The sequence below is a fragment of the Pan paniscus genome, chromosome 5 (assembly GCF_029289425.2).
Source record: "Pan paniscus chromosome 5, NHGRI_mPanPan1-v2.0_pri, whole genome shotgun sequence".
NCBI lineage: Eukaryota > Metazoa > Chordata > Mammalia > Primates > Hominidae > Pan > Pan paniscus.
The window spans coordinates 149,453,103-149,476,309 of NC_073254.2; the positions used below are offsets into that span (position 1 = coordinate 149,453,103).

The window sequence follows — 23,207 nt, forward strand, 5'->3', positions numbered from 1 at the left end:
ATAGTTTACTGAGAATGATGGTTTCCAATTTGATCCATGTCCCTACAAAGGATATGAACTCATCATTTTTTATGGCTGCATAGTATTCCATGGTGTATATGTGCCACATTTTCTTAATCCAGTCTATCATTGTTGGACATTTGGGTTGGTTCCAAGTCTTTGCTATTGTGAATAATGCCACAATAAACATACGTGTGCATGTGTCTTTATAGCAGCATGATTTATAGTCACTTGGGTATATACCCAGTAATGGGATGGCTGGGTCAAATGGTATTTCTAGTTCTAGATCCCTGAGGAATGGCCACACTGACTTCCACAATGGTTGAACTAGTTTACAGTCCCACCAACAGTGTAAAAGTGTTCCTATTTCTCCACATCCTCTCCAGCACCTGTTGTTTCCTGACTTTTTAATGATTGCCATTCTAACTGGTGTGAGATGATATCTCATAGTGGTTTTGATTTGCATTTCTCTGATGGCCAGTGATGATGAACATTTTTTCATGTGTTTTTTGGCTGCATAAATGTCTTCTTTTGAGAAGTGTCTGTTCATGTCCTTTGCCCACTTTTTGATGGGGTTGTTTGCTTTTTTCTTGTAAATTTGTTTGAGTTCACTGTAGATTCTGGATATTAGCCCTTTGTCAGATGAGTAGGTTGCGAAAATTTTCTCCCATGTTGTAGGTTGCCTATTGACTCTGATGGTAGTTTCTTTTGCTGTGCAGAAGCTCTTTAGTTTAATTAGATCCCATTTGTCAATTTTGGCTTTTGTTGCCATTGCTTTTGGTGTTTTAGACATGAAGTCCTTGCCAACGCCTATGTCCTGAATGGTAAGGCCTAGGTTTTCTTCTAGGGTTTTTATGGTTTTAGGTCTAACGTTTAAATCTTTAATCCATCTTGAATTGATTTTTGTATAAGGTGTAAGGAAGGGATCCAGTTTCAGCTTTCTACATATGGCTAGCCAGTTTTCCCAGCACCATTTATTAAATAGGGAATCCTTTCCCCATTGCTTGTTTTTCTCAGGTTTGTCAAAGATCAGATAGTTGTAGGTAAGCGGCGTTATTTCTGAGGGCTCTGTTCTGTTCCATTGATCTATATTTCTGTTTTGGTACCAGTACCATGCTGTTTTGGTTACTGTAGCCTTGTAGTATAGTTTGAAGTCAGGTAGCGTGATGCCTCCAGCTTTGTTCTTTTGGCTTAGGATTGACTTGGCGATGTGGGCTCTCTTTTGGTTCCATATGAACTTTAAAGTAGTTTTTTCCAATTCTGTGAAGAAAGTCATTGGTAGCTTGATGGGGATGGCATTGAATCTGTAAATTACCTTGGGCAGTATGGCCATTTTCACGATATTGATTCTTCCTACCCATGAGCATGGAATGTTCTTCCATTTGTTTGTATCCTCTTTTATTTCCTTGAGCAGTGGTTTGTAGTTCTCCTTGAAGAGGTGCTTCACATCCCTTGTAAGTTGGATTCCTAGGTATTTTATTCTCTTTGAAGCAATTGTGAATGGGAGTTCACTCATGATTTGGCTCTCTGTTTGTCTGTTGTTGGTGTATAGGAATGCTTGTGATTTTTGTACATTGATTTTGTATCCTGAGACTTTGCTGAAGTTGCTTATCAGCTTAAGGAGATTTTGGGCTGAGACGATGGGGTTTTCTAGATAAACAATCATGTCGTCTGCAAACAGGGACAATTTGACTTCCTCTTTTCCTAATTGAATACCCTTTATTTCCTTCTCCTGCCTGATTGCCCTGGCCAGAACTTCCAACACTATGTTGAATAGGAGCGGTGAGAGAGGGCATCCCTGTCTTGTGCCAGTTTTCAAAGGGAATGCTTCCAGTTTTTGCCCATTCAGTATGATATTGGCTGTGGGTTTGTCATAGATAGCTCTTATTATTTTGAAATACGTCCCATCAATACCTAATTTATTGAGAGTTTTTAGCAGGAAGGGTTGTTGAATTTTGTCAAAGGCTTTTTCTGCATCTATTGAGATAATCATGTGGTTTTTGTCTTTGGCTCTGTTTATATGCTGGATTACATTTATTGATTTGCGTATATTGAACCAGCCTTGCATCCCAGGGATGAAGCCCACTTGATCATGGTGGATAAGCTTTTTGATGTGCTGCTGGATTCGGTTTGCCAGTATTTTATTGAGGATTTTTGCGTCAATGTTCATCAAGGATATTGGTCTAAAATTCTCTTTTTTGGTTGTGTCTCTGCCCGGCTTTGGTATCAGAATGATGCTGGCCTCATAAAATGAGTTAGGGAGGATTCCCTCTTTTTCTATTGATTGGAATAGTTTCAGAAGGAATGGTACCAGTTCCTCCTTGTACCTCTGGTAGAATTCGGCTGTGAATCCATCTGGTCCTGGACTCTTTTTGGTTGGTAAACTATTGATTATTGCCACAATTTCAGCTCCTGTTATTGGTCTATTCAGAGATTCAACTTCTTCCTGGTTTAGTCTTGGGAGAGTGTATGTGTCGAGGAATGTATCCATTTCTTCTAGATTTTCTAGTTTATTTGCGTAGAGGTGTTTGTAGTATTCTCTGATGGTAGTTTGTATTTCTGTGGGATCGGTGGTGATATCCCCTTTATCATTTTTTATTGCGTCTATTTGATTCTTCTCTCTTTTTTTCTTTATTAGTGTTGCTAGCGGTCTATCAATTTTGTTGATCCTTTCAAAAAACCAGCTCCTGGATTCATTGATTTTTTGAAGGGTTTTTTGTGTCTCTATTTCCTTCAGTTCTGCTCTGATTTTAGTTATTTCTTGCCTTCTGCTAGCTTTTGAATGTGTTTGCTCTTGCTTTTCTAGTTCTTTTAATTGTGATGTTAGGGTGTCAATTTTGGATCTTTCCTGCTTTCTCTTGTGGGCATTTAGTGCTATAAATTTCCCTCTACACACTGCTTTGAATGCATCCCAGAGATTCTGGTATGTTGTGTCTTTGTTCTCGTTGGTTTCAAAGAACATCTTTATTTCTGCCTTCATTTCGTTATGTACCCAGTAGTCATTCAGGAGCAGGTTGTTCAGTTTCCATGTAGTTGAGCGGCTTTGAGTGAGATTCTTAATCCTGAGTTCTAGTTTGATTGCACTGTGGTCTGAGAGATAGTTTGTTATAATTTCTGTTCTTTTACATTTGCTGAGGAGAGCTTTACTTCCAAGTATGTGGTCAATTTTGGAATAGGTGTGGTGTGGTGCTGAAAAAAATGTATATTCTGTTGATTTGGGGTGGAGAGTTCTGTAGATGTCTATTAGGTCTGCTTGGTGCAGAGCTGAGTTCAATTCCTGGGTATCCTTGTTGACTTTCTGTCTCGTTGATCTGTCTAATGTTGACAGTGGGGTGTTAAAGTCTCCCATTATTAATGTGTGGGAGTCTAAGTCTCTTTGTAGGTCACTCAGGACTTGCTTTATGAATCTGGGTGCTCCTGTATTGGGTGCATATATATTTAGGATAGTTAGCTCCTCTTGTTGAATTGATCCCTTTACCATTACGTAATGGCCTTCTTTGTCTCTTTTGATCTTTGTTGGTTTAAAGTCTGTTTTATCAGAGACTAGGATTGCAACCCCTGCCTTTTTTTGTTTTCCATTTGCTTGGTAGATCTTCTTCCATCCTTTTATTTTGAGCCTATGTGTGTCTCTGCACGTGAGATGGGTTTCCTGAATACAGCACACTGATGGGTCTTGACTCTTTATCCAACTTGCCAGTCTGTGTCTTTTAATTGGAGAATTTAGTCCATTTACATTTGAAGTTAATATTGTTATGTGTGAATTTGATCCTGTCATTATGATGTTAGCTGGTGATTTTGCTCGTTAGTTTATGCAGTTTCTTCCTAGTCTTGATGGTCTTTACATTTTGGCATGATTTTGCAGTGGCTGGTACCGGTTGTTCCTTTCCATGTTTAGCGCTTCCTTCAGGAGCTCTTTTAGGGCAGGCCTGGTGGTGACAAAATCGGTCAGCATTTGCTTGTCTGTAAAGTAATTTATTTCTCCTTCACTTATGAAGCTTAGTTTGGCTGGATATGAAATTCTGGGTTGAAAATTCTTTTCTTTAAGAATGTTGAATATTGGCCCCCACTCTCTTCTGGCTTGTAGGGTTTCTGCCGAGAGATCCGCTGTTAGTCTGATGGGCTTCCCTTTGAGGGTAACCCGACCTTTCTGTCTGGCTGCCCTTAACATTTTTTCCTTCATTTCAACTTTGGTGAATCTGACAATTATGTGTCTTGGAGTTGCTCTTCTCGAGGAGTATCTTTGTGGCGTTCTCTGTATTTCCTGAATCTGAACGTTGGCCTGCCTTGCTAGATTGGGGAAGTTCTCCTGGATAATATCCTGCAGAGTGTTTTCCAACTTGGTTTCATTCTCCGCATCACTTTCAGGTACACCAATCAGACGTAGATTTGGTCTTTTCACATAGTCCCATATTTCTTGGAGGCTTTGCTCATTTCTTTTTATTCTTTTTTCTCTAGACTTCCCTTCTCGCTTCATTTCATTCATTTCATCTTCCATTGCTGATACCCTTTCTTCCAGTTGATCGCATCAGCTCCTGAGGCTTCTGCATTCTTCACGTAGTTCTCGAGCCTTGGTTTTCAGCTCCATCAGCTCCTTTAAGCACTTCTCTGTATTGGTTATTCTAGTTATACATTCTTCTAAATTTTTTTCAAAGTTTTCAACTTCTTTGCCTTTGGTTTGAATGTCCTCCCGTAGCTCAGAGTAATTTGATCGTCTGAAGCCTTCTTCTCTCAGCTCGTCAAAATCATTCTCCATCCAGCTTTGTTCCGTTGCTGGTGAGGAACTGCGTTCCTTTGGAGGAGGAGAGGCGCTCTGCATTTTAGAGTTTCCTGTTTTTCTGTTCTGTTTTTTCCCCATCTTTGTGGTTTTATCTACTTTTGGTCTTTGATGATGGTGATGTACAGATGGGTTTTCGGTGTGGATGTCCTTTCTGTTTGTTAGTTTTCCTTCTAACAGACAGGACCCTCAGCTGCAGGTCTGTTGGAATACCCTGCCGTGTGAGGTGTCAGTGTGCCCCTGCTGGGGGGTGCCTCCCAGTTAGGCTGCTCGGGGGTCAGGGGTCAGGGACCCACTTGAGGAGGCAGTCTGCCCGTTCTCAGATCTCCAGCTGCGTGCTGGGAGAACCACTGCTCTCTTCAAAGCTGTCAGACAGGGACATTTAAGTCTGCAGAGGTTACTGCTGTCTTTTTGTTTGTCTGTGCCCTGCCCCCAGAGGTGGAGCCTACAGAGGCAGGCAGGCCTCCTTGAGCTGTGGTGGGCTCCACCCAGTTCGAGCTTCCAGGCTGCTTTGTTTACCTAAGCAAGCCTGGGCAATGGCGGGCGCCCCTCCCCCAGCCTAGCTGCCGCCTTGCAGTTTGATCTCAGACTGCTGTGCTAGCAATCAGCGAGACTCCGTGGGCGTAGGACCCTCCGAGCCAGGTGCCGGATATAATCTCGTGGTGCGCTGTTTTTTAAGCCCGTCAGAAAAGCGCAGTATTCGGGTGGGAGTGACCCGATTTTCCAGGTGAGTCCGTCACCCTTTTCTTTGACTCGGAAAGGGAACTCCCTGACCCCTTGCGCTTCCCGAGTGAGGCAATGCCTCGCCCTGCTTCGGCTCGCGCCCGCTGCGCGCACCCACTGGCCTGCGCCCACTGTCTGGCACTCCCTAGTGAGATGAACCCGGTACCTCAGATGGAAATGCAGAAATCACCGTCTTCTGCGTCGCTCACGCTGGGAGCTGTAGACCAGAGCTGTTCCTATTCGGCCATCTTGGCTCCTCAGCCTGGTAAACTTCTAAGTAGGATTTTCAAAAGCCTATTATCAACAAAACATCTAAGGCATTTAAATATCCATTCAGCAGTGCATGTCATGTGAAACTGTAACATCAGTAATTATCAATTCTGCAAAGATTTTGCGCTTCAACACATAAAGTATTATGCTAATTTATGATTATAAGAGTATTCCTATGTATACGTAGGGTGTTTTGTAGGTTGCAGAGATTCACGTTTACAACTTCCTGATGCTAGAATGAATACAGCCTAGTCCTAGCCATGAAAAGACATCACCAGGAAGGGAGGAAAAAACAAATACTAAAATAGTTCAAATACCAGGCATAATAAAAGTCCCTTTAAAAAGGCACATTTGGAGTATACTACAATTACCCACATCAGATTAAGGGCATCATGATCTGCTTCACAGAGGAGGTGACATTTGAAATGGGTCTTGACCTGAGGTAAGAGTCCAAAAAGAGGAGATAGCAGAAGAAATGTGAAGAACATTCTAATTCCTGAAACCAGTAAGAGCAAAGGGAGGAAGAGTGGGAAGCCGGAGTGTTTTTAGAAAAGAACAAGTGTGAATTCACTCATACAAGATTGGCAAATGGGGGAATGATTCGGGTAAGATGCAGTGGCCACATAGGTTCATACACACTTCTTCCCAGCATAATCATGTTTTTTTTCTACCCTATAACGGTAGCTGAATCCAAAGTAAACCAACATTGCTGAAGACACCAACCTCAAAGTACTGTGCCACAACACAACCTGTACACAGTGTGCATTCACCCATATGCCTGCCTTCAGCTTGATTTAGCCAAGCACTCTATCTCGGAAATGTTCGTGGCCCACGTCTTTTCCGTCATTGTGCATTTTTGCCCCATCGCTAACACTTGGCAGTGTCAACCCTTTCTTATACCCCTTGTCAACAAACTATATTCACATTTTCCTTTTAAGGTGAAGTGATATGTATACTGAAATAATCCTATATTTTTTAATGTTTTAGTGTATCTTTTTGAGCTGTGCTAATACTTTGATCAGGATTGTTATTGTTTTGTGAGTTCTCTAATTACACAGTTGTGTAAGTTTTTAGCAGTCAGCCCCAACCCTATTTTCCCATAAGCCCTGTTATTTGTAAGAATAATTTTTATAGAACTCCTGGTGTTTGTTTGTTTATTTGTTGTTTTCAGGAAAACACTTATCACATTTGAACATAAAGAGCAATCATTCCTACTAAAGAGCAGGAGTGATTTCATGGAGAAGATGTAAAAATGAGGCTAAAAGAGGTAGACTAAGAAAATGTCATAAAGACCTTAGAATGTCAGTTTTAGAAATTTGCATTTATTCAATAGTCAGTAGAAGAGATAAAATTGTTGTTATGCTTTAGAAAGAGTAATCTGTCAAAGATATTTTTAAAAGTGTATCTTATTTTTCTCATGCTTCTAAAATTCACATTAAGATTAAAGTAAGGGGGGAAAAAGCTGCTGCAAGTAAAATGTAGTTAGCTGAGCATTGAAATGGTGATATTTTAATAGACTTAGCCCCAATATTCACCTAGAACATAGCTGCTCCAAAATAGCATAATTAATCTATACTAACTTTACCAGACATCAAGGTTCAAAAGAGAAACAAAAGGCAAGTTAAGAAGCCTAGCATTTATTAATTATGAAAGAGTAGGGGCTTTTTTAGTAAATGCATTCAGAATGAATAGGATAACTCTATTCTATTCTATGTCGAAATATTAAAGAGTGTACCTGGAAGGACTCATATTATCTCTCATCCCATAGTCACCAATTTAAAGCCAGACTTACCTTGTTTCTCCTAGTGTTTTCTAATGAATTAAATGAACTGGGGGGATCTACAGCTCTGTGTTTAGCCACTCCCAGCCCACAACTCTTTCCCGCAGATATCTCCACAATCGCAATAACATCAGGCAGATAGGTAGGTAGATAGAGAGATACATAAAAATAGCCTCATGTTTGGAAAAAATATTTTAAATGTATTCACAAGACTTATCTTAGATATTCATTAATTATGCATCCAATATTGATTAAACATATATTCTCTATGCGGCAATTTGCTATACTAAAATCTTTGTCATCCTACAAACATCAACTGGATTCTAGGATCCAAGCACTGTACTGTATGTACTAGATGTTTTGAGTTTGTGCCTGACATAGGACCTAGCCCATTATCTCTTAGATGGTCTCATGAAATTTACATTCTAGTGAAGGAGACAGAAAAAACCATACAAATAAATACAGGCCTCCTTAATCGTCTGAATCTAATTTGTTCCAGAAAAATTTGTTGGAAGGCAAATATTCAGAGTAGGATCCTATGTATAAGAAATGTAATAATGTATTCTCAGCCCATCCAGAAACCCCGCCCCTTTGCCCAAATACCACTAAGACACCCTTAAGCATCAATATAACTATCTACTACCAAGTGCTTTTACAAAACATAAAGCACTTAAAAAAACTAATGACTTAGTTATTGCACACCTCATGAAAGGTGAGAGATGGTTTTTACTTATTCTAGCACGGTGGCAGTAGAGATGGAGATAAGTGGAAGGAACGAAGATGTATTTAGGGTATTTCCTGCCCTACAACAGCCTATAGTCTCATTGCTATTCAGTGATGCATTGAATAATGACAGACCGAATAGATATGATCTGATTCATGTGAAATGTCTCTCTTCTCAGTCCTCAGGTGGAAGATAGTGAGGGGACTATTCAATTTGATGGAGAAGGTTATGCATTGGTCAGCCGTCCCATTCGCTGGTACCCCAACATCTCCACTGTCATGTTCAAGTTCAGAACATTTTCTTCGAGTGCTCTTCTGATGTATCTTGCCACACGAGACCTGGTAAAGATCATATGCATAGCAGAGTTTCCGTGACTAAAATGCGTTTGCTTCTTTTATCAGTTATTGGTAAAATCATCAGTTATTGGTAAAATTATCAGTTATTTTCTAAAAAGCCTGGGATGATGGTCTGGCAGCCAAGAATGGGTGATACAGATAGTGCTTATATATTTTCAATAATAACTTTAATCACAGATACAATTTAATTACTATTTATTTTCAATACAACTCCCCACATAATCCTTTAAGCAATACATCCGGTAATAATTTTTCCCAGCATGGAGCCATACAGCAGCAAAATGCTTCCTTAATCTTCTTTCAGAGACCTGAGTTGAAAAGGTGATTATAAATATTCTTTGGCCTCATTTTTTTCTGGTCAGTATTTCTTAATGAATTCTTTCAGGGAACATACCTTTTGGTTCACTTAATATGTTTTCAAATGAACTCACATTTTATGACTGTAATAAAAGGATATGTCTTAGAAATTTGGTTGTGACCATGTGCATCATAATATCACAGCCACAAAAATTCAGAAAATAGTAACACCAATTCTATTTTCCAAATGGATTTCTGCAACAGAGTGACATATTCAGCAATTTAGCCACAAGACCCTAACATAAACCACACAAGAAAAGTGAACACTCATATACTTCTCTGTGTATCTAACCACTGGTGTATGTTTACTCTACTAATAGAGAGATTTCATGAGTGTGGAGCTCACTGATGGGCACATAAAAGTTAGTTATGATCTGGGCTCAGGAATGGCTTCCGTTGTCAGCAATCAAAACCATAATGATGGGAAATGGAAATCATTCACTCTGTCAAGAATTCAAAAACAAGGTGAGTTTTTACACTAATAATGCAATATGGGCCTTAATCATGAAATCCAAAGTGCACATGTACCTGATCAAGAGGAAGGCTCCGTCTATAATTTTAGCTACTCACAAGTTCAGTGAAAAATTTATACAGTCATTTTTTTGGCTTAGATTATAGGTGATTTGGGTTAGACATGACTGATTGAAGAGCCAAATGCTTCTCTGTCATTTTCTTTTGAAACTGAGAGCTTAATTTGAAAGCATAAAACTGTCTTACAACTTGCAAAATTATATCCTGTAATATGTTTGAAAAATGTTGGGTGCTTTTCTTTTCTCCCTATTTTGTCAAGATGTTTCCTTTAAAGTGGCCCACAGTGGAATCTGTAGGAGTGGTAGGGCATAGTTATCAGTTCTTTGCTCATTTAAATTGCCAAACATTTGTATGCCTGCAAGTAAATAATTGATCAATAGTAACATGACACGTTGATGATTCGGGGACATTTTAAAACACTTTCACAAACATTGTTTTATCTGATCACATAAGCAGGTATTTTGTTCCAGTGTTAGAGAAAGTAAAATATACACTCAAACTTTTATGTGGTCACAGACATATATATAAAAGATCTCACAACCAAGACAGAAATCCAAGTCTATTAGTTCCGAGTGTAGTGCTATTGCTTTTTAAGTATATAATTGCTCTAATTCTGTGTAGTATGGCATTACCAATATCTGCAAATGAGACTTTGTTACTTCTGCTAATATAAATAGACTCAATTAATGTTGCCAATGCCAGTGTGACATTTCATGAAAATTTACATTAAAATTTAAATTTGTACCGTCTTTCATTTCTGCATTTAATACGTATCTGCGAGGCACCTTCTAAGTACCATGTAAGAACTAAATGAAGTTCTAAGTTCTTGCCTTCAAGGAACTTGCGTCGAACTGGGGAGATAGACAAGTATCAATGGTTAGAGGATAGAGAGCTAATTGCTGTGATAGAGATGTATGTAGCCAGCGAGCAATCTCAGAAGAGAGACACTTGAGTCAAACAGAGAGGTCAGTTTCCACTGGAGTGACCCTGAGGCACAAGCTGGATGAGGAGTTAGCTGGATGAAAAGCATGTATGGACATTTCAGAGTAGTGAAAGTTGTGTGAAAGCCTGGAGTCATCAGAGAGAATAACACATCCTTTTCCAGCTGCATTTCCAACAGGAAACTCTAGAGAAACCTCTCATATGGGACAAAAACTGGCTTTGCAATTCTTTATTTTGGAGTGCTGCTGCATACATTGTTCCTGTCTAAGAGAGGCACAATGCACATTTGCATGTCAGAAGCTCTGTGTAGTTAGTTGTTCAGTAAGAAGAATGTTTAGCTGTTTAACCCAGCATTTCCCAAATTTCTTTAATCAGAGAAATCCTTCCATTCCTGTAATACGAGCATTCTGCTGAACACACTTTGGGGAATGCTTTAGTAACTACAAGTGAATCCATAGCCTACATGAATGAATGTTGGCAGGAAATTATCAGTAGGGGCCAAGAGATAACAGAACCAGTGCATAAGGGGACATATGAGCTAAGTGAGTGAGTTCCAGCTTTATCCTGAAAGCTATAGGGATACCGAGAACTCTAAGAGTTTTAAGAAAGGGTGTGATATCATAAGACTTGTGCTTTAGTAAAGTTTCTTTAGCAGCAGTTTGGAGATATGTAACAATTTAGGATGCTACAGAGTCTGGTGAGCCTAGTGTCTCCCCACCAACTTCTCTTCTATAGTAGTAGAATAACAGATTTGAAGAAAGAAGGAGAAGATGGATATGCATTATAAAAGAAAAAAAGACAACCTAAATGTCCATCAACAGATGACTGAGAAAAGAAAGTGTGGTATATATACACCACAGAATACTATGCAGCCATAAAAAAGAAGGAAATCATGTCTTTTGCAGCAACAGGAATGGACCTGGAGGTCATTATCCTAAGTGACATAACCCAGAAACAGAAAATCCAATACCATATGTTCTCACTTACAAAGCGAGAAGCTAAACAATGGATACACGAAGACATGAAGATGGAAACAATAGACACTGGGGACTCCAAAAGCGGGGAGGGAGGAGAAGGGGTGAAGATTTAAAAATCGCCTGTTGGGTACAGTGTTCACTGTGTGGGTGACGGGTCCACTAGAAGCCCAAACTTCACTCTTATGCAGTATATCCATGAAACAAACCTTCATATGCACCACCCGGATCTAAAATTGTTAAATAATAAAAATAAAAATAAAGACATTCGGAACACTAAGCTGAATTAGCTAATGCTATAAACTCTAAAGATAGTAATATGCTTGGTAGATGTACGGTATAACAAACAGGGATAACATGATTCAACAACTTAGGAGAACAATTTTTATAAATGGTCATCTTGGAAGCGCTAATTTCCATAATCAGTCTGCTATCTCAACTTTTATTCTATCCATTAAAACAAATAAACAAAAGATCTGTGCTCTGAATCAATATTAGTCAAAGGTCAAGTTACAGAATCATATAAATGTGAAAGTAGTTAAAAATATGTTTTAGGTTTACTGTAACTACAGCACTCCGTCAATTCAGAAAGTTCTTCCCCCAATAGGTCTAATTTTTCCAGATTTTACTAGAGCTACTAACTGTTACTGTTACTGTTACTACTCTGTGGTCCAGAAATCAGAAAGAATTTTCCTTTATCCCAGCCTACTCAGTATCTTCTGTGACATTTCTGGTTTCTAGTTCAATCCCTTTGACACAGTTGGCTGATACCTTCTCATTTATAAGTCTTCTCCTTGGCTTTCAAATTGACTCTAGACTCACATTGCTTTTTGCCTTTAGGAATACTCCTGTCAAATGCACCAAGCAGTCATTCTCACTTTTATTTTGGGTATTAATGACATGAATCATTCTCCTTACTTCTCTAATGTATCTCTATGGTATCACCGTTAAAAAGAAATTAAGCCCTATGAGGTTTAGTTGTTCAGAATTTTGATTCTTAAATTAGACTGGGAACTTCTACCTTCTGCCCATGGTTGTTACCCATTCTCTGTTATCTCTGGTGTCTCACCACAAATTTCTCAAGTTAAACAGGTGAAATTTTTTATTATAATAAAACTATAGCTGTTCTGTTTTTCCACATGTATTCTCATATATCCAATATATTTTCTCTAATACTTTTAAAGTATTTTATTACTATAGCAGGTCAGTTAATATGTATTAATTTTTCCTTATAAAAAGAAAAGCATCGAAGCTGCAATGGAAAAAGCAAATGTTATAAACAAATAATTCACAAAAGAAAAATGCAAACTTCTTACATAAAGTTGAAAAATGCAATCTCAATAGATTACAAGCATATGGTCATTGACTTGCAGTAGCAATATCCAAAGATCACACTTAAAGCAGTAAAATCTAAATTTAAAAGGAAAAGAAGAAAGGCTTGGCAAAATAACCTTACTACCTGCGTTGATAAGATTAGCTCTTACAGGACACATTTATTAAATACCAACTACGCATCAGATGCTGTGCTGCATCAGTGAAGATGCATACGGTTCCTACCCTTGAGTAACTTACCTGCTGCACAAGTAGCAAATTACTGTATCTGTTTAGGATACAGTAAACACCAAGGGAGACATATGGAGGGAGAGAAATAAGGCACTAACTGAGCCCTAAGTCCTTTTTTAGTTGAGGGGGTAGGAGGGGTGGAAGCAGTTGCAGGCGATCCAGGCCAAAAAGCATCATATGAAAAGATAAACGTGTATAAAAACATGAATTATTTGGGCAGATGTTGTAATCAGTTTGAATTATTGGAGGTTAAATTTCAAAAGAGTGATAGAAGATAACGCTGGGCATGTTGGCAAGGGCCAGATCACAGGAAGCTGTTTAAACTGTGTTGAGGAGTTTGCAGTTCATCTTGATGAACTTGATTTTAAGTAGAGATGTGACAGGGCAATTTCAGTTTAAGTATATTACTCGAGGTGTCAATGTGGAAGACGTATTGTCAGAAGACCAAACTGAAGACAAAGTGAACAATTGGATTCAATAATAGTCTAGGCAGGAGGTAAATTATGCTTGAAGTAAGAGATGCAGTGGGAATTGACATCAAAGAAATGCAGAATAAATCCACCATGTGATACCATTACACAGCTATTAGAATGACTAAAATTAAAAAGACTGACCATACTCAGTACTGGCAGAAGGTGGAGACACTGGAACTCATACACTGCTGCTGAGGATATAAAGTGGCATAACATTGGAAGAGGTTGGCCATTTCTTAAAAGACTAAATATACATCTACCATACAAACCAGTCATTTCACTCCTAATTATTCACCCAGGACACAAGAAAGCATATTTTTTATACAAAGACTTGTACCAAAATGCTCACATTACTTTTATCTGTGTTACTCAAAAACTGAAAACAAATCACATATCCATCGACAGGTAAATAGATATACATAAATTGTGGTATACTCATACAATGGAATACTAGCAATAAAATACTCAGCAATAAAAAATAAAGTATTAATATAGATACAAAATGGATGAATATCCAAATAGGCAGACAAAAAAGGCAAATTTAGGCAGACACAAAAAAATACATTTGTATAAAATTACATAGAAAATGTAAACTAATCTATAGTCACAGAAAGCAGACGGATGCTACTTGTGAATGGTATATGTACGAAAAGGCAAAAAGGAGGGATTACAAATGAGCATAAAGAAACTTCTGGGGTGATGGATGTGTTCATTGAGTGTGGTGGTGGTTCTGCAGGTGTATACAATTGCATGTTACAAACATGGTTTAAATTATAGCATGTTAATTATTCCTCAGTAAAACTGTTTTAAAAATAGGACAGATATTAGAGGTATTTAGGAGAAGAAATTAGTGAAGCTGTTGATTGATTAGATGTGGTGAGGAGAAAGTCAGGATGACTCTCTAGTTTAGTAGATTGGGTGGGGGGTCATAAGACCAACAACAAAAAAGTAAGTTAAGTAATACAGATTTGGGAGTTAGATGATAATTATTTTGATTTGGAATGTTTAGCTTAAAGTACGCAAGGAAAATATAGATGATGGTGTCTCACCTGTTCAATGTGGACTTTTAGGCAAAAATCAGGTCCAAGCATACATACATTTAAGTCATCAATACATTGTAAGTAGATATAAACTTGAGTTTGCCTAGATGGCTAAAACCTGAGATGTGGGCAAAGGAAGGGATATTATAAAATATCAACATTTTAGAAGTGTTCAAAAATAGACCCCAGGGTAGGAGATTGAGAATGAAAGGTAAAAGAAGCCAGAGAGCTTGACATTATGGAAGCCAGAAGAAATTTCCTATAGGGAAGGAAATGCTAACAGCATTAAATATTGCACAAACATGGATTCAGATAAAGTTTAAAAGAACTCCACTGAGTTTGGGTATAGGCAGGTCCCTGAGGACTTTAGCAAGACCAGAGATGACAGAGTAGTGGGAGAGGAATTGAAATAAGGCTCCAGCAATGTGGATGATTGCTCCTTTTCAGTGACCAGATTATTTGTTTTATATGAATTATTCTCAACTAGTTGGCAAGAGCACCGTCTCTTGAAATTCAAGTACAGTCCTTCAGGAGTGTTCCCCATCTTTCTTGAGTCAGTTACAGAACCACAGTCCCTGACAGAAGTGTGCCCTATCCCCTAAATGCATCAATTAGGATGCAAAGTTGAGAACACTCAATTAGATTTTCAGTGGATCAAGAAAGAGAACAAAAGAATAATAGCCAAAGTAAAAACACTTAGCTTATAACAATTCAGCATTGATTATAAAATATTTCTTAAGTCCCTACTCTGTGTCTATTATTTAATAAAATCCTTATTTCCCTACCTACTTATAAATCACATCTGAACTCATCAACTGTGAAATTTTGTGTCAATAGCCTACTTTTCTATTTTGTAGAGAAAAGAAATAGGGTAAGAAATAAAAGCAAGCATTAGCATTTACTAGCATTTCCTGGTAGCACCCACTTCATCGCTATCACTCATGAAGGATAGAGTAAAGCACTCCCTTTAAGTCAGTAAAAATATGCCATCCTGTCTCTCTGCCAGTTACCTTTTGGGCCAGTGAATTTCAATTCAATTGTGTTGCTGCTCTTTAATCATTTTTTTCTTAGAATGATTTCTAAAAATGCATATATTCATTCATGGATAAGGAGGAAAACCACCTCCAGTCACTGGCTTGCCTGTGATAGAGAGGCAGAATCTCATTTTCAGACACCATTAAAATACCCACCAAGTCTGTAGAAAGAGACTATTTTCATCTTCCAGTCAACAGCCCCATATGAAAATACCTTTGCCGATCTAGATAAAAAGGAATGTATATGAAAAAGTCTTGAAAACAGTTTTATAAATCTATTTTCTTTTAGCCCCCAGTCCAGTCAAGGAGATATATGTGTATGAAACTAATTGTGTATATAAAAATAATAAAATAGGTGTGTGAAAGTAATTCAATTTTAAAATCTTAACTTGCTAGCTATATTTAATAGGACAATTATTCTTTTAGGTACTTTTCTTGTTTGTTTTTACAAAAGTCTGGTTTGAGGTGTCCATTGGTATGTGTATTTTAGTCCTTTTTTAATAAGGCAATTGTGTTTGATTTTATTGAAGACACATCTTTTTGAAATGATAGGGCTATAAACTTCAAGGGAATTTTGGAATTTGATGTTTCTCTGTGTTTTCCAAAGAACACTGATTCTGAAAGATGATGAGTTGAGTGAAAATAATAGTATTTCGTGGTCAAATAAATTTGGGAAATACTTTTTGCTCTATGTCCTTCTCTAGGAACATTGCATTGCATATTAGCATGCTGAAAGATCTGGGCAGCTATAAAATTAAGAAGATACATGTTTAACTTTGTATAACCCAGTATTTGTCATATTTATTTGAGCCAGGAACATCCAAGAAACTAGCATCCTAAAGAATAAACATTTAGAAGTTCCCTTATAACCCACTGGTTCAAATGCCCATTTTCAAACCCTTGCTAATTCAGATCCTACATCAGACAAAGGTTTAGAGGCCAAATCTTACGGAACTGATGTCAATATGCATCAAGGATGCATATGAAGTAGTTAAAGGCTAGATCTAAGGACATGTGGTAGAAAAGCATGTAATTCAGGAAAAGCATGTAATTCAGAAAAAGCCTAGCTTGACCCCTAAGAAGGGGGCGGTAGTGAGAGGGATCAATGAGATAAGGAGTTCCTGTCTGCTTTCTAAACAATGCAGTTTGAACAGAGAAGTGCCTCATCTTTCCTTTTTTCTATCTATTTCTGAATTCTTATCTTCATCACATTAAAAATACCTTGAGAGACCCAAAAGAAAAGCAAGAAGGCATGAGGACTGTACCTCTGTCACAACACTTAGCATCCTGGTCTAAAATGTAATTTACAGTGTACCTGGATCTCACCACTTCCTTGTACAACATCCCCTTCCACTTCCATGTACAATCATATTTTACAACAGTGACACTTTGCAGATGAGTCTAAATCCCAGTAGTTCCTGTGGATAGTAAAACTTACAGAAAGAGCCATAGATTAGGCATGTTTCTAATTAATTATCTGATTCCTAATTAGATATCTTTGTTATTTAGCATTTTAAATCTTGCTTTATTTTCTAACTACTTATCTAGATTATAGAAAACTACATCAAATGGATCTTTGATGTTCAGTTATAGTTATCTCTTTTATCTTCATTGGTTTGCCTTCACTGGTGTTCAAGCTATTATTTTCATGCTCTTTGGGGGATAGTTTAATAATGTATTTTATTGATGTTATTTCTGTAATTATTAAATTGCTAAATATAGTGCAAGTGCTTGAGAAAGTCAATGTTAATTCTCGAATTAAACCAAATTTGTCCTGAAGTATTAATGATGATATAGATGTGGTTGATATTGCTCAAATAAAATGTTAAACTTTCTTTCTCCTTTACAGCCAATATATCAATTGTAGATATAGATACTAATCAGGAGGAGAATATAGCAACTTCGTCTTCTGGAAACAACTTTGGTCTTGACTTGAAAGCAGATGACAAAATATATTTTGGTGGCCTGCCAACGCTGAGAAACTTGAGGTAATTTAGTTTATATGTAAAGCTAAGGATTAAGTTTTAATTAAATGGCCACTATGCTCACTAGAGTTCTGAAGTTTAATTACAATAAGAATGTCATATAACCCTTGGTTGCAGAAAGGCCTAATCAAAAACATCATGTTGCATGTTAGAACAACACCAGGATTTAGAAACCAAAGGACTAATTTGACATCTTCGTTGAAGAGATGGATTGGAGTCGCTGTTTCCTTTATATGCACCTGCTGAAAAGAATTATGAAAGTAATTAAAGGTAGAAGCCAGAGTTGAATGTGGATCTTGTAATTGCTGTTCTCCTTCTACATTCACTGGAGATAATGGCACTCTGACATTGCTTAGTGTTCTGAAAATTAGTCAGTGTTCCAGGATGCTATGAGTATAACCTATTTTATTGCTAAGCATTAGCATCATAATGGCGTGTTGGAGCTTTCCCATATGCCTAATACAAGAACTATATTAGTTGTTCTCATGTCCATGCCAACATTTTTTTTAATTTCACATATGCTTTTTAGCTAGCAGTATGGGGAGACACATTTGCTTCCTAATTTAGTTAGTTCAAAAAATAAAGTAACTAAAAAATGTCAGAAAATACTCACGTGCTGTGTAGTTAATTTACTGCTCATTATAAAACATAACATAGTCTATAAGGATGGTACTTGGTGCTAAATAAATGTTAATTAAACTCTAATTAGAATGGGATTAATTGATTTGGTTAAACTATAAGAGTTTATTACAGACTACCATGTTTTTAATTTTTTGTTTTGTTTAATTAGTTTGGTATTTTTTAAAGGGTATAAAAGTTCTGTCTAGGTGTTTCTACTCCAAAAAGACAGATTATGTTTGGAAAAATGCCAGAATAGCTGAAAAGTGTGATGGTCAGTTATTTTCACATTTCTAAACGAGCAGTGAAAGTTCAGTCTCATTCTATGACAGCTAGTGTGCAGGCTGAAATTTCTTCTCCCCAAATCTAAACTCATAGATGAAGCAACTGTCTAATTATCTGATGAGCTTCATGGTGCAAATAAATTGGCTCTGCATTCATTGTAATGTATTTGTGTTAGAAAAATAAATTTAAAGTGTCAAGTCAGAAAAACATTACAAATCAAATTTAAATAGTACCACAGTTATTACCTAGAAATTCATTTGCCAGTCATTCACCAAAAGTTTGTTGAGTATCTACTATGTGACAGGCTCCATACCAAATACTAGGAATCCAGTGGTTGTTCAAATCTAAGATTTGCTTTACAAGATCATTAACCATATATTATTGAGTAAATTAAATACAGCCAAACCTAAGGTTATTCAAATCTAGCTTCATTTATTCTAGTGATGATTTTAATTATCATAAAATAATTTTTAGGAATTATCTATAAAGGTGTGCCTGTTAAATTCTATAAAACTGTTTAAATCTGAATCTGTTAAATGAATCTTTATCACTAAAATGTTTTTACTTTCATGATACAGCATTGCATAATTACAGTATACTATTTCCATAGTGTGGTGCATTATTTCAAAACAGCCATTAGAGGTATATTTGTGATTGATAAAGGAAACAAACATTCATAGTTACCTGTTATTTTGCCTGCAGACAGGTTCTCAGTATGACAAAGTGCAAAAGATGTGGTAAACATAAATTGTTTTTACATGCATTGTTAAGCTCAAGCTCTTTGAGAGGCAATATTTATAAGCCATTCATGAACACTACAGAATAGTGACATTGTACATTTTCCCATTTATTAGATTGATAACAACAAGTACTTTAAATTCATATTTCAAAGTAAAAATTTTCCAAGTTGATAGTGTGAGCTACGGTCGTATTTTGATTCTAATTTCACTGCCGTCAAGGGTATAAGTCTATTTTTAGTTCTATTGGGGCTTTTGCATTTCTTTCCTTTGTAGATCCCTGTGAAATGATTTTTTAAAGATTTATGATTAAAGTTTATTGTTTTACTAAATGAAAATGTAATTATAAGTAAATTGTTTTTATTTTTGTTTTTTTTTTCCTCTTTCCCGTTATCTAGTATGAAAGCAAGGTAAAATTTAAATTTATGCATGCCTTCTTCGAGTGCATGGGTTGGGTAAATGTGGCTTCTTAGATAAAGCAGCCGTGCAGAAGCAGAGCAACACCAGTACAGCTTTGTTCATAGTATGTTTCACGAGCAAGCCGTGCATTCTGTGAGAGTTCTCCTGCTGCCCCTTGCTGGCCGACATTCTGCTGCTTACCCACCATCAGTTGGGCTGCAATTTGAGTTGTCTCACCAGCAGTGATGAGATTTGCTCTGCTCACTTGTTCAACCATCTGCACACAGTGCCCCTGGTGACCAGCAGCACACACTCAAAAGGCAGCTGGTCAATTTCTGGTACACAGTCTAGTTCTGGGAAACACAGTAAAGTGGTCTCTTGAGTTGAACCCCGGGCCCTGGCCTCCGTAGTGCCATGCTGTCTGCTGAAGAATCAAACTGTGCTCTCACATGCTTACCACTGCCTTCTTGCTTTTTGCAGGCCTGCAGATATGCAAACATTTACACAGCCTTTGCACCTCTTGTCAAAGCTGTTTATCTATTGACATGTTTATTTAAAACTAGCTATGGTGCCAGATGAAGGAATCTCTGGAAATACTATATTTAAAATAAGTATTTGCGTTAATAGTAAAGAAGTGTGAGATAGTTCTCCTAGCTTCTCAGGAGCATTTTAATTCTTACTTGCATTAGCATAAAAGCTGTGAGCAATGGGCCTCCATAAATGGCTGAACAAACCTCAGAGATGTGCAGGGTTGGTATCCTCTGGCTAGAGCTAAAAGCCTGGTGTTTTGGCATTTCAGAGCCCAGCTGTGCCAGATTTCTGGAAAGAAGATAATAAAGCCGAACTGATCCAAGAAATTTTTAAAACCAAGGCTAGATTTTTAATAAGAGAAATAGAATATACAGAAATGAAAGTAGGGAAAAATAAACCATGCGTTTTATCATGATACAGTTGTAAGACCACTAGTTGTGCTACATTTGCTGAGATGGCTAAAAAGCGAAGGCTGGCTTTCATGGAAATATATGTTAATAAAATTCTGGGATGGCACTGTGTAGGTTTGTAATTTTGCCTTTGAGTGGTGACCCTCAAGAAACAGGGACCCGTGGTTACCATTGAGTCCAGTCACCTTATGTGACTATTTATCCCCTGTAATTGTCCTAATATTGAGCTTGCTAAATCATATTTTGGAATGGTTCTTTGTGTTTCCATGAAACAATAAACTATATAACTTGTAGGAGTGATTTACTTTAGTAACAAAACCTCTGAAAAAAATGGTGATAAGTCAGTCTTTCCATAAAGGAAAATATGGAAGCAAGTGAACACTGTTAATGAAATTCACCTTCTCTTTGCATTATGCAAGAAAAATATAAGCAGAATTCTCACCCTACAGTTGGGCATGTTCTTTAGAACAACCAGCTGACTGAACGAAAAGAAAACCTTGGGAACAAGGAAAAATTATCAATGAAAATAAAGAAGTTCCAGAAAGGAGTGCAGGGGTGGAAACAGACAGACACCTGACATGAAATAAATCACCTGATATACACTGCCAAGGTCTAATTTGTTTTTCCACCTGTTTTTCCTCATGCCATGTGTTTTTCATTAAGATAAAAAAAGGAACTTGGCATCATGGGACAATGAGGAGAGAATTAATCATCACCCTATCAACTACAATATATTGATGCCGACTGGACAGTTTTTACCGATGCTGATTAACACCACATAAAGAATTATCTTTTTCACTTCTATATACCTTCACTATTCAAAATAGTAGCCACAAGTCACAGTAGCTATTTAATTGTAAATTAAATCAAATTAAATAACAATAAATATTCAGTTTCTCATTGAGACAAGCTACATTTCAAGTCCTAATAGCCACATGTGGCTAGTAACTACTGATTTGGACAGTGCAAAACAGACAATATCCATCATCACAGGAAGTTCTGTGGAATAGCACTGTTATAATTAAAGAAGTATCATCATCACTGACATTCTGATAGCCTTTGTTTGTTGAGCACTTACTGTGTGCAGTGCTATTCCTTAACTTATTAAACCTTTGCAATTTGATTATGTAGATACTATGATTATTATTATCATGTCCATTTCACATATAAGAACACTGAGTCTTGGAGAACTTAGATCACTTGCAACATCTGGACTCAAGGGCAAGGACTTCATTTCCTAATCTGCTGGCACGCTTGCCCCATTTTATGAAGTAGTATGCAAAAGTAAACATTCAAGTGTAGTTTGAGTATAAAAGTCATTTTTCAATTTTATTGAAAAAATAAAATGTATGGGTTTTTGCATTTGGTCGCTTTATTTTGTTATTGTTCTAATGTAGAATACAGACTTTGGGGTCAATCTGTAAACTAAATTAATCTGTTAAAAAAAAACATTTTTTTATTTTGAGACAGGTATCTCACTCTGTAGCCCAGGCTGGAGTGCAGTGGCACAACCATAATTCACTGCAGCCTTGGCCTTCTGGGCTCAAAAGATCCTCTCTCCTCAGCATCTCCAAGTAACTGGGACTCCAGGCACACACCAACACGCCCAGCTACTTTTTTTGGAGGGGAGGGCAAAGACAGGGTCTCACTATGTTGCCTCAGGCTGGTCTTGAACTCGTGGCCTCAAGCGATCCTCCCTCTTCGGCCTCCCAAAATGCAGGGATTACAGGAATGAGCCACTACACTCGGCCAGTAAACCTAATTTTTAAACATCTGTTTTTTAGACTATATAATCCAAAAGAATGTTTCTTAGACTTTGTTTTACTTAAAAGCCTTAAAGAGATATGTAATATTATCTTATTTTTTAGCTATCTCCCAAGAAAAAGCCTCAAATAAAAAAAAATCTTTTTCAAAATAAACATTTTCAGATTTTTTTTCTAACTTTTGAGCAAGGTTTTTAAAAACATTTTGGTATATAGTTTGTTTATGCTGCCTATGCAATTATCTTCTCTTTGGTGAAAAAAATAAAACTTATTTCATTACACATATAAAGCATTAATAAGAAGTCAGTTAATTCCTGTACCTCATGTTTAAATGCTGTGGGTGAGATTATTGTTAAAGGGGAGAAGGACTACAAAAAGACTCCTTCTGCAGGATAACATGAACATCCATTTAGACCAACCAGTAGATAATGGAAACCAGAGTTTGCTGGGTACATGTGTGCACAGTTTGATAAGACATGTGCCTGCATGTGTCTGCTCCACAAGGCTTCCTTCCCATAGTCAGAGACTACACTACCATCACCCTAATGATATTGCTTTTGCTTTTCATTTGACTATTCAATAGGCCAGAAGTAAATCTGAAGAAATATTCCGGCTGCCTCAAAGATATTGAAATTTCAAGAACTCCGTACAATATACTCAGTAGTCCCGATTATGTTGGTGTTACCAAAGGATGTTCCCTGGAGGTTGGTCTGTTTTTGATAGTTCTCTAAACACATTTATATCAGATTTCACTTACTTAGTGTGGCTGCTCCTACAAGGATCAGTCTTTTGTTAATATATTTTACTTTTCTACTGATCCTACTCTTAAACGATAAAGCAAGATTAAAGCATTCTCTAAATTACCATGATAAAAAATGGTATTATGAAGTCCTAGAATTGTGATCCAATTTCCCAAATGTATAGCTCTTCATAGCACA

General features: G+C 37.2%; 1 protein-coding gene across 1 annotated transcript in view; it reads left to right on the top strand.

Moving 5' to 3' along the window:
* Window positions 1-23,207, top strand: part of LAMA2 (laminin subunit alpha 2) — a 637,137-nt gene that overhangs the window by 576,434 nt on the left and 37,496 nt on the right. Inside the window, exons 49-52 of the mRNA XM_055114116.2 lie at window positions 8,450-8,612; window positions 9,305-9,449; window positions 17,391-17,529; window positions 22,853-22,973. Coding sequence (XP_054970091.2) covers window positions 8,450-8,612; window positions 9,305-9,449; window positions 17,391-17,529; window positions 22,853-22,973 — 568 coding nt within the window. The remainder of the gene's footprint in view (window positions 1-8,449; window positions 8,613-9,304; window positions 9,450-17,390; window positions 17,530-22,852; window positions 22,974-23,207) is intronic.